The 11,349-nt window shown below is 52.8% G+C and overlaps 2 protein-coding genes across 9 annotated transcripts in view; both read right to left on the minus strand.

Moving 5' to 3' along the window:
- Tpd52l2 (TPD52 like 2) overlaps positions 1-9,043 on the minus strand; it is a 31,038-nt gene extending 21,995 nt beyond the window's left edge. Inside the window, exon 1 of one of the 8 annotated variants that reach the window (XM_048810596.1) lies at positions 8,896-9,043. The gene's annotated coding sequence lies outside the window, so the exon portion shown is untranslated. Of the gene's footprint in view, positions 1-8,837; positions 8,857-8,895 lie in introns of those variants that run through there. The other 7 variants (XM_048810599.1, XM_048810593.1, XM_048810595.1 and 4 more) reach the window with 7 other exon arrangements.
- Positions 195-2,760, minus strand: Abhd16b (abhydrolase domain containing 16B). Its single transcript, XM_015478179.2, has one exon. It carries the CDS (start codon positions 1,885-1,887, stop codon positions 487-489), a length of 1,401 nt encoding a protein of 466 aa, XP_015333665.1. The 5' UTR covers positions 1,888-2,760; the 3' UTR covers positions 195-486.
- Positions 9,044-11,349: the final 2,306 nt, after the last annotated feature.

Consider the following 11,349-nt stretch of genomic DNA (forward strand, 5'->3'; position numbering starts at 1 on the left):
CTGCTGAGACATTGTCGCCCTGCAATGCCAATGTCCTTTCACAGCTAGGGACAACTTGTACACTTAATCACTGAGTGGACATCCTCTTCTCAGGAACCATCCCCAAAACCAAGGCCAGGTTAAGGGTGCCTCTCTGTGGCCCCAGAGCCTGTTCCTGACAGTCTTTTGCAATGACAGGCACCCATTACACAGCATTGCCATAAATTGGGTCAGGTTCACCATTGCATTCCTTTTGGGAACTGGGACATGTGTCCAAAATTGTTTGTGGAAGAGAGAGGAAAGAGGGAGGTATAGAAAAACAGAGGGAAGGTCTGAACACCCCAGGGAATGGTAAGCATGATCCACACATACTACCCAACCTCCCCAGACTCCAGGTCAGGACTCCCTGCAGGACCACCTTCTCTGGTTGGGAGTGTAGAAGGGGAACGGTCCTAAGGCCTGGAAGGTGTACAGGTACCCAAATGCATCAGCCTTGGGAGCCATGCGCTACAGTTCCCAGGGCAACTGGAAGTCCTTGGGATCCAGTGGGCTGCAGTGAGTCGCCTCCACATTCTTGAGGTGCTTGCGTGCCAGAAATAGTGCCAGCTGCCGGCGCCGCCGTGGGCTGAGACCTTGGCCCACAAGCCAGGGGAAAGTAGGCCCATGTGGCCCCCAGTCCTGGTCCTCCAGCTCCTCCTGGCAGCAATCACGGTAAGAACGCAGTGTTGCCAGGCACCACTCATCATCTACACGGTAGCGAGCATAGAAAGCCGCCTCCTGTGCCAGGCTGCTGGCTCGAAGCCAGCGGGTCACAACAGCCCAGCCCTCACGTTCCATCACAGCTGGGTATCGGTGCTGCAGCAGGCGCAAAAGCAGCTCATTACCACGGTTGCCCTCCACGTCGCTGGGTGGCAGGGTGGGCAGGTGGCTTGAGGTGCTGACCACATCATCCTGCGTTCGTCGGAGCAGCAGCACTGGGCCAGGGTAGCAGCACAGCTGCTCTGCAACATTGAGGTTGAGGTGCTCCCGCACTGTTCGTACCACCAGTCCCTTCCAGCTGTGGGGCATGACTTTCAGGGCAAGTGGCACAAGATCATCAAAGGTGGCATCCAACACCAGTGCACCCAGCTCTGGGTAAGTCATGGTGGCCCAGGTAGCTGTAAAGCCACCGATAGACCAGCCATAGACCACCACGTGTTTGGGCGGGAAGTGCAAGCGGTGCAGTGCGTACTTCACCACCACGTCCATGGCGTTGGCATCGTGCTGCGGGAAGGGCGCGCCTGTGCTGCCGCCAAAGCCAGGGTGGTTCCACCCCAACACAGAGTAGCCGGCCTCAAGTGGCGCTGACAGGCAGCCCATCTCATAAAAGCCCGCGTTGCCTTCGCAGCAGATGACCAGGCGCAGGCCATGGCCCTGGCTACCAGGTTGCTGGCGGCGATCCATGAACATGGTGTCTATCTCATTGCCATCACAGGCAACCAGCTTGGCGCGCCGGCCATGGTAGCGCTCCACGAGGCGCTCTTGGCCCTGCTGTAGTAGCGGCAGCAGTGCGCGTGTCATCAGGAACATGGAGCCTGGATACACGAGCCAGCGGCCTAGTGAGTGCGCCAGCGCGTAACTGGCGAGCTGCCCTGGCAGCTCCCGGATCTGCTGTAGGAGGCACTGTGTCTGGCTTCGAGCCCCATGCGGAGGGCGCCCCTGCACATCCCCGCCCAGTGCCGCGTCACGCAGTAGCCAAACACCCGCTGCTGCAGCAGCACACGTCAGTGCGCGGTGACCACTGCCTGCGCTGCGCACGTCATCCCAGCGAAAGTCCACTGGCCAGTTGCGGAAGTTGTAGGTGTAGTTCGCAGTCAGATAGATCTTGAACACGTGTACCAGCGCCTTCACGAAGCAGATGACACACATTGGTGCCAAGGCTCTGTGCTATCCGAGGCCCAGTCACTGGGCTAAGTATCAGAGGGGGGCCCAGGCCCGGCCCAGCGGGCGGCTGCGGGGGCGAGCGCCTCGCGGGGCAGCCTTGGACATACCTCCTCTGGATAGACCCTAATGGCCTTTGTGACCTAGACCTTCCAGGACCATGGGGAGGCTGCATCCACCCGGCACAGACCAGCTTTGTGAGTCACTGTTGCTGAGGGAAGAGGTGATACTAGAGTGACGGGCACACAAAGGTTCCGATGTGTGAACCTCAAGTTTTGCCCCGCCCTGAGGCTGACACCTCGAGATCTCGCAGCCACGCCCTCGGCAGGTCCTGCCCCAGGACCTCCCTCTTTCTTAACCGAAGATGACCACAAATGGACACCTCCAAGGTTATTGGGGATAACCCACCCCCTGGGGTCCCCTGGTGTATACCTCCCCTCAAGGACCAGGTCAAACAGGGCTGCTGCTGGAGCAAGGAGGCAGAATTTACTCCTGGCCTGCAGCTCCTGCCGCTGTTCCCGTTCCTTGTCAGGAAAGAGAGTGTGGGCAGGCTGGAAACTCCCCTCCCCCACCTCCTCTGGATCCTCTTTTTACTGGCATCAGCAGCAGCAAAGACCTTCCCCAGGTGGGTCCTGCCAGGCTGGGTTCCTCTTTTCCAGTCCCTGGTTGAGCCGCCCCTTCCCTTCAGACCACTCCACAAGCTGTACCTTCCTCTTTTCTTGAGGGCTCTGGTGGTTCTCAAGACTTTTTCTCATACACTGGAGAGGGCCAACCCACTTGAGGGTCAAGGGGCAGATGTAGAGGCCACCAGTTGGGCACCATTCAGGAGACTCATTTAATAATTTCCAAGATCAGAAACAAAAATGCAGAACCAGGAAAACCCAAACAGACTTCAGAGCCTGAGAATCAGGCTAGCCTGAGACACCAGGCTTTGGGGAAGAGAGATTCAGGGGCTCAAGAGCCCCCTCTGACTCCCCTGCTCTAGGTTGGGTTGGAAAACCACCTGGTCTAAATAGCCCCCTCTGGCTTTGGGATCAGCTAAGGGATGCTGCTGTCTGTAGGAGCTGCAGATGGGACAAGGATTAGTTGATCCCCCCCCCCCACACACACACACACACACACACTCGGGGTTTCCAATAAGTACAGAATATATAGTTAAAGTTGAATTTCAGATAAGCAGCAAATACTTTATGAGTATGTTCCAAGTATTGCAATCCCTGACCTCACAGTGGACATAGAAGTGTACCCATTAAACTATTGTTTTCACTCTTGGTACATGAGATTTCAAGACTTCACTATGAAATAGCTTTGTAGTCAGTCAAGTGGTGTGTCCTGGAATCCCAGGGACTCAGGAGGCTTAGGCAGGAGGACACAAGTTCTAGGCCAGTCAGCAGCTTAGCAAGAACTTGTCTCAAAGTAAAAAGGACTGGGGATGTAGCTCAGTGGTAGAGCACACTGGGTTCAAACCCCAGTACTGCAAAGTAAAATAAAATAGATTTCCTGTTAGATGGTTTGTCCAGCTGTTGTTTAATATAAGTGTTCTGAGCACATCTAAGATAGGCTAGACTAAGCTATGACCTGCAGGTTAGGTGTATTATATACTTTTTTTTTTCCTTTTTCAGTACTAGGAATTGAACCTAGGGGTGCTCTACCACTGAGCCACATCCCCAGCCTTTTTTATTTTATTTTGAGGCAGCTTCTCCAGTTGTTGGAATTATAGATGTGTGTCATCACACCTGGCTTTAAATGAACTTTTTGCTTACAATATTTGCAACTTATGATAGGTTAAACAGGATATAACTCCATAATAAGTCAAAGAGCATCTGTATTTAAAAATTGTTTGTTTGAAATTCAAGTACAAGCCAGGCCTGGTGGCACATGCCTATGATCCCAGTAGGTGGGTATAAGGATGGTGTTAGGCCTTAGCCTAAGCAACGCAATTATAAAAACTTCACTTTGAAACCTGCAGTCTCACCAGGCATGCCTACGGAGCCCTCCAATATGATCATCAGGCTTAGCCTGACATAAAGAAGTCACTTCTCCCCATCCTGACAAACTCAGAGTGAAGTCTCTGGCATGTTGTCCTCTCCCCAATAAGGGAGAGAGACAAGAAAATCAGAGTGGGGACCAAAGGCAAATAATATCACTGATAAATCTGTGGCAGCTGATAGGGATTGAAAGGGTGGTCAGAAGCCCCCAAATTTAGTATAAATGATAGAGCAAATGAACAGACATTCAGCCAACTGACACTGATGCCCCCATGCTGGAGAGCTGATGAGGACCTAGACTGACATCCCAATTCTTATCATTTGCTGATCCTCTGCACCTTCCTCACTGCTCTCAAACTCTGTGGCCACACCTTGACCCTGGTGAGAGCCATGACTTCTCTCTATGACCCTCTCCTCAGCCGGCTGTCAGCCCCATCCCAGGAGAAGCCTGCCTTGGCTCCTGACCTGATCACCGTGGTCTGAGTGAGTGTGCATCTGCTGGACTCAGAGCCTAAGGCTGGAGACTTCTGATCTGACACTTGAGCTTAGCATGCAGAGGGAATGTCTGTCCTTAGCCTGTCATGATTAAGTGTGTTTTCAGTGCTTAGAATTAATTTAGAATTGTTTGCTGTGAATTGATTATGTCTATTGCAGTGCTCAGCATTAAGGATTGTCATTTTCTTAATTAAGAAGCTATAGAGTGAGGGGCTGGGGTTGTGGCTCAGTGGTAGAGTGCTCACCTAGCATGCACGAGGCACTGGGTTCGATCCTCAGCACCACATAAAAGTAAAACAAAGATATTGTGTCCCCCTAAAACAAAAAAATATATATTTTTTTAAAAAAGAACCTATAGAGTGAAATTGTATTGAGTGATTTGAGTGAGTAAAGCAATGAAAAGAGCAGAAGTGCTTGGACATTCTTTATTTTTCCCCCTCTACTGCATAAGTTGCACCTTTTGCCCATTGCAACCTGGAGAAGCTAAGGCAGGAGGATTACTAGTTCAAAGCCAGGCTCATCAACTTAGTGAGGCCCTGAGAAACTTAGTGAGACCCTGTCTCTAAATAAAAAATAAAAAAGGCTGAGGATATGGCTCAGTGGTTAAATATCCCTGAGTTCAATCCCCAGTACAAAAAAAAAAAAAAGTATAAGAGGGTGTTCTGCTTTTTTTTTTTTTTTGGGGGGGGGTGATATTTATTTTTTTGAGACAGGGTTAGTCTCACAAAGTTGCTTATGGCATTCCTAAGTTGCTGAGGCTGGCTTTGAACTTTCAATCCTCCTTCCTTGGCCTCCCAAGTCACTGGGGTTACAGGTCTGTGCCACAAGTGCAGATACTACATTTGGTTCTGATTCCTGGGAAAAGATAACCCTGGAGAGGCTTTGTCCTCCTGGGGGCACTCTCCCTGCTTCATCTGCTCTGAGAATTCTTTGGAAATGGAGGCTTTTTTTCCCAGCCAGGCCCACCTGCCCTTAGAGGAGGGGGGAGATCAGAGACCGGATTCTGGAGAGCAGAGGTCAGCAGACTGGAGCCGCTAGTCCTCAGGGACTCCATGCCTTCTCTGGCCTGGCCCTTGACCCCACCAGCCCACAGAAGCCCAAGTGCCCCAGAACCATCAGCTCTGGTGATACAGGAAAGCATGTGACAGGAAGGGAGCAGTCCCCTCTCCAGAAGAGCCCCCTGGCCTGGACCAGCTGTGGCAGGAGTGACCTTCTGTTCCCCACCCCCTCTGCTCAGGGAAGTGCAGCAGGGCTGGGGGGTTCTGTCCCTGCACTTGGGCTGATGGAATCCCCTTTGGTCACCCTACTCCAGGCAGTCATCTTAACATGCATCCCACCCCCACGGGGTTTGCTAGTCCTGGACCTCCACCCTCCCCCACTGAGGCAATGCTTCCTCCCTGGCCAGTTCTGTTAGCCTCCCTGGAGGCCCTTGATTTATGCTGTTAAGTCGGCAGAGCCAACCTTGGAGAAGGAAGAAAAGGAGAGTGAGAAAACAAGCCCCAGAGGCCAGAGGGGCAGAGCCAGGATCAGAGCCCTGGCAGAGAGTGTGCTGCTCAGTGGGAACAGACCACCACAGCCCTGGACTCAGGGAGCCGTGCCCTAGTCTTAGGAACACTGATGCCACCCTGCAGAAGGGGAGCCAAGTCTACACAAATGCCTCTGCTCAGGAAATGGGGTGCAGGGAAGGTGGGGGTGGCTTGGAGCCCAAGGACAGGAGGGGACATTTCCTGGCGGATGCGGGGTCAGAAGAAGGGGCGGAAATGGCCAAGACAGCTGCTGAACATCTGGAGTCACAGAGAATTAATTACCCAGAGCCTGAAGGACAGTGGGGTTGGTAGGGAGCCCTCCTTCCTGGTTCCCAGNATATATATTTTTTTTTTTTTTTTTTTTAAAAAGCAGCAGCAGCAGCCAGTCATCCTCCTGAGTCTGCAGCCACACTGAAAGCCTGTGGCCACCCAGTCCACACCCTGTGGAGAGGAGGAGGTGGAGGGCCAGAGCTCACCAGGGTCTGGAGAGAAGCCACGTTTCTCCTCACTCAGATGCCCATTGAAACTTTGTGCTCCCCTACCCAACCTACTCTTCTCTGTGAGTGTGGGCCAGTGTCCCTCAGAGTCCCAAGTGTCCTTATGCACTAATGGGTGGGAAGGGGACTGCTTTAGGTCAGAGTAGAGTCTGGCTAGAGTCCAGAGCCCTGAAGGCCTGTGCAATGTGACACCATCCTTGTTCCCTGGGGCTCACCACTCTCTTTCTGGGTGGAGAGTAATCTACACCTTTCCTGCAGACTCCCAAGTGTAGTCGGCCCTATCCCCACCCCACCCCCACCCCCACCACCACCACCAGGGGCTTGTTCAGGCCAAGGCCCTCCTCCTGGGATGATCTCTGGGGCCCCAGACACAAACTGAAGGGTCATTGTATGTCTAGAAGCTAGTCTCCCCCTGGCTTGGGAGTCCCTCAGAGGAGGGGCCTTATCTGCAACACCCAGGTTTTGGTTAAGATGAGAACTTGTTTTCCCTCACAGTGCTAGGAATTGAACCCAGGGCTTCATACATGCTAGGCAAACACTCCACTACTGAGCTATACACCCCCATCTGCAGTACTTATTATTCAAAACATAATATTCCCAGTGCAACCATTGAGATATGTATGTCCTTTCCACACTGCCCAGAGTTGTTTGCCTGGTCTGTTCCTTTCACATCTTCCCTTTTGCCTGCAAACATGTACATACACATAGGTCTTGTGGAGGGGGTTATTTTGTCATTTGCTTTACAGAATGTATCAAGCACACTCTGTAGCTTGCTTTTCTCCACAATATATCATGAGCCTCACTGCTGGCTGGCATGTGGCTGCAAACCACTTCCCCCACCCCACCAGTGTTCATGCACTAGTGCCTCAGGTATCCCTCTGCAGGCTTTAAGACTTTTTCTCTCTGCAAAAGCAACTGCAGTACACCTGCCTCCTTCTCAGGACCCTTGCTTTGAGTTCTTTTCTTGTATGCTGGATTCTTGAACGTCTGTTGCTTCATCAAGGGTGTGCTCTTAACACAGAGAGATTGGTTGTCATCCTGCACACCCTGGAGGGGGGCTTGTCTCTGCAGGCTCAATAGGAGCCTAGGGCGGCTCCAAACTCTTAGTGTTTGTCTGTCTCCTTGTGAATCAATTTGAACACAGACTGATCCTGACTTCTGAGTCACTCTGCCTGCCAGGGAACCCCTCACCTGTGTGGGACCCACCTGAGGCCCTCCTGGTTACCAGATAGAAATTATGGCCTGGTTTTTGGACAGTCAGCCTTGGCCCTGAGAGAAAAGAGGAGATTAATTTGGACCCAGTGGACCATGATCAGTCCAGAGGGTCCCAGCCAGGAGTCTTGCCTGCAGATGCTTACTCCATTAGGGGGCCAGGATGCCTGGAGTAGGCAAAGTTTGCCCCCCTTTCCTGGTTCCTCCAAGTTGTGGAATTGGAAAAATTATGCTGGTGGTAGGGCTGCGTAAAATGTCACAGAAGGAAGAGTCCACATGCAGCCCTAGGAGAGCCACAGTATGACCCCGCACCCTGCCCAGCATCCTTTCACCTTCCATCCACTGAGCCTGTGGTTGTGGGGCAGAATTTGGGAGCATTGCACAGCTCCTAACCCTCACAGTCTGGGACAGTCGCATGGAGCAGGAAAGCAAAGTGTGAAGCCAGGGCTGGAGCTGAGCCCTGCTGTGTTGGCAGAGGCTAGTGGTCCCTGGCGGGGACCCTAGCTCCACGCCTGCCTCTGGGCAGCAGCTCCCACCTACCAGGATGGGTGAGTGGGAAGCTAGCTTCTGACTTGGCATTCCGGGCTGTGAGCTCAGGGGTGGGGCTCCTTTGTGACCCCAGGCTGCAGAGCTGATGGTCCCTGGAGAACTCGGAGCCCAACGGGGAGGGGTAGGGAGAGCCAGCCAAGAGTAGGGACCCTGCAAGGCAGCTGGTAAACCTGGGACCAGCAGGGCCTGCTCCACCACTCGAAGACTGCACCCAGGGCCCCCACCCGCCAGGCACACCAGCCAGGAGAGCAGGCGCACCTCCTGAGCTTGCTCTGAGCGTATCTAGGTTATGGCCCTGGCGGCTCCTTCTAAGTCACTTGCACAGATTAAAAACGGCAACTGTCCCAGAGCTGACCCCAGGGGACCCTGAGAGCTTTATCCCCCCACCCACCCCAGGCACTTTCTGTTCTCAGTGTCTGCTGGACTCCAGGATGGCTGCTCAAGGCCGTGGCTCTCCCACCCCACCCCTGTGGGCAGGGAAGCTGGCAGGATGTCAAGCCCACCACAGCCTGGCAGTGAGGCTGAGCAGGCCCAGACAGGCAAGCCCTTCTTCCTTGCTGCCCTTCCCTCCCTGACCCACCCCCAGGGCTTCCAGCAGCGAAACAGGAAGGGAAAAGGAAGGGGTGAAGAGACGGAGCGTGCCCTACAGGATCCGGGAGGGTGCCCCTCACCTTGACTTCTGCAACTGAGACTGGATTCCAGGTCACCAGACAAGGCCGCCAGACCTACCTGTATCACACAGACACACAGACACATCCACAGGCAGGCCCTGCTCCAGGCTCTGGGGGTCAGGAAAGTGGGCCTTCACCTTAAGCCCACCCAGGAAGATGTACAAGAGGAGGAAGAAAGCAGAGGAGAGGCCCTGCTGTGCCCCCAGCCCTGGGGAGGGCCTAACCGCAGCTCTGCCCACTCCCACTGGCTTTGAAGCTGCCCTGAGCTGGGCCAGCTGCCGGAGGTGCATGGACCCGCCCAGCCCCTCTGGCTGCGTGGGAGCCCAGAGTGACCACAGGGCCACAATCTGCCTTTGAAGTGCTGGGGCTAGGCCACAGGAAATGGGCGGTAGCCCATCCTCTCCCTGGGGCCCTCTCCCCAGAGAAAGCACCTCTGCCCACCAAACTAGGAACCCAGCCCTAGAGCTGTCCCTCTGTGCTGGAGCACTTTGGCCATCCAGGTGTGCCTAGGAATAGGTTTGGGGCAAGGAGGGGTGGTCCTCCACCCCTGGCTGAACCCCAGCCCCAATTTCCTTTTGCCCAGCTCCTGTGGGGGAAGGAATGGGCCCAGAAATTGGTCCTTTTCCCTCATCTAAAAATAGCAGGCCTTGGGCTTTGTGGAAAGCCCCCAGGGCGGGGGAGGAAGCAGGGCCTGGAGCTTGGGCCTAAGGAAGGGGAGGCGTCACAGGAAATGCCTGGGTGCCCTGGCCGCCCCAGCAAAGGCTCCTGGTCAGTGGCTAGGCCCCCTGGAAAGTCCCAGGCCGTGCACAAACCTGAGTAGGGGGCAGGGTCAGAAGAGCAGCTGGAGCCTCCTGGGTCCCTTAGGTTCCTGGGTGGGCTCCCTTTTCTGCCTGAGTGGGTCTCCTGCCATGGATACCAGAGGACAGGATGAAGGTAGTTCTTTCTCCCTTGTCATTTTCTGTATCTGGTGCTGACTTAATCCTCCATCCTTTACCCTCTCTATTTTCCCTTTCACCATTCTCAGTAAATAAATAAATAAATAAATAAAAATATATAATTAATAATAATAATAATAATCTAATCAGCAGATACTTACTGAAGGCATAATAAAGGTTTGACCCAAAAGAAGGCCTCTCTAGGATCAGGAGCTGAGACCAGAAAGACAGGACTTAGTCCTGCGAACTAGACTGTGGACCGGGAGCCTGAGAGCACTAGAGCTGAGGAATGTGGTAGTTTGGGAGGATTGAGGGCAAGGCCAGTGAGCTTGAGCATCAGGAAGGAGGCTAGAATGGGGGTGGAAAGATTGGTGGAACTTCTCAGACTCCCAGGAGGACTGGGAGTTTGAAATAAAAGTCATTTCTAGCCAGGAATGTGAGCTGCTCCAAAGGCTGAGGCAGAGGATTTGAAAATTTGAGGCTAGTCTGGGAAACTTGGTAAGCTCCTGTCTCAATATTTAAAAAGGACTGGGGATGTAGCTCAGTGATAGAGCACATGCTAGGCCCTGGGCTTGATCCCCAGTATTGAAGAAAGAAAGAAAGCAGGGTGGGGGTGGAAGTGACTGTGGGGTGGGGAGGAGGAAGGATCAGTCACTTCTTCTTCTTCTTCTTTTTTTTTTTTTTTTTTTAGTTGTTGATAGACCTTTATTTTATTTATTTATATGTGGTGCTGAGAATCGAACCCAGTGCCTCACACACGCCAGGCAAGTGCACTACCACTGAGCCACAGCTCGGAAGGTCGGTCACTTCTAGGAAGCCACCCACTGAAGGATTCTCAGTCAGAAAATTCCAGAGAGGTGCAACTGTCCATCCTCAGAGTCAATCAACCTTGTATCCAAAATTTTTTTGGGAAAAAATTTTCCCCCTCTACTGAACACATACTTTCTTGTCATTCCCTAAGCAATACAGTTTCACACCTATTTACATTGTATCAGTTATTATAAGTCATCTGGAGATGAGCTAAAGTATCCAGAAGGATCACTAATGTAACTCAGTGGTAGAGCACTTGCCTACTTGGCAGGTCCCTGCCTGGGTTCAATCCTTCAACACTGACCCAACAACAACGACAGACCTCAGGGACCCAGGAGAGGGACTGCAGAGCTGTGTATGCCTCGTTTTCTCTTCTTTCTTTCTTTTTTTTTGTTTTGTTTTTGTTGTTGTTCCTGGGGATTGAATCCAGGGGCACTTAACCACTGAGCCACATCCCTATCCCTTTTTATGTTTTACTTAGAAACAGGGCCTCACTAAGTTGCTGCGGCTGACTTTGAACTTAGGATCCTCCTGCTTCAGCCTCCCAAGCCCTTGCCATTACAGGAGTGTGCCCAGCACCTGTCTGCTGCATGCCTTGTTTTCTAAATCTCTGCCTGCATGTGTTTGCCTGCNTCAGCAACTTAAAAAAAAAAAAAAAAAAAAAATCATGGGAGGATGCACATAGCTCTATGCAAGTGCTGTGGAGTTTCACACAGGGATGGGAGCACCCATAGGTCTTGGTGTTCACAGGGGCCCTGGAAGGAATC

The sequence above is a fragment of the Marmota marmota genome, unplaced genomic scaffold, assembly GCF_001458135.2.
Source record: "Marmota marmota marmota unplaced genomic scaffold, marMar, whole genome shotgun sequence".
Lineage (NCBI taxonomy): Eukaryota > Metazoa > Chordata > Mammalia > Rodentia > Sciuridae > Marmota > Marmota marmota.

Bases quoted from the DNA above. Each gene is read 5' to 3' on its own strand.
- Abhd16b (XM_015478179.2), bottom strand. From the start codon at position 1,887: ATGTGTGTCATCTGCTTCGTGAAGGCGCTGGTACACGTGTTCAAGATC.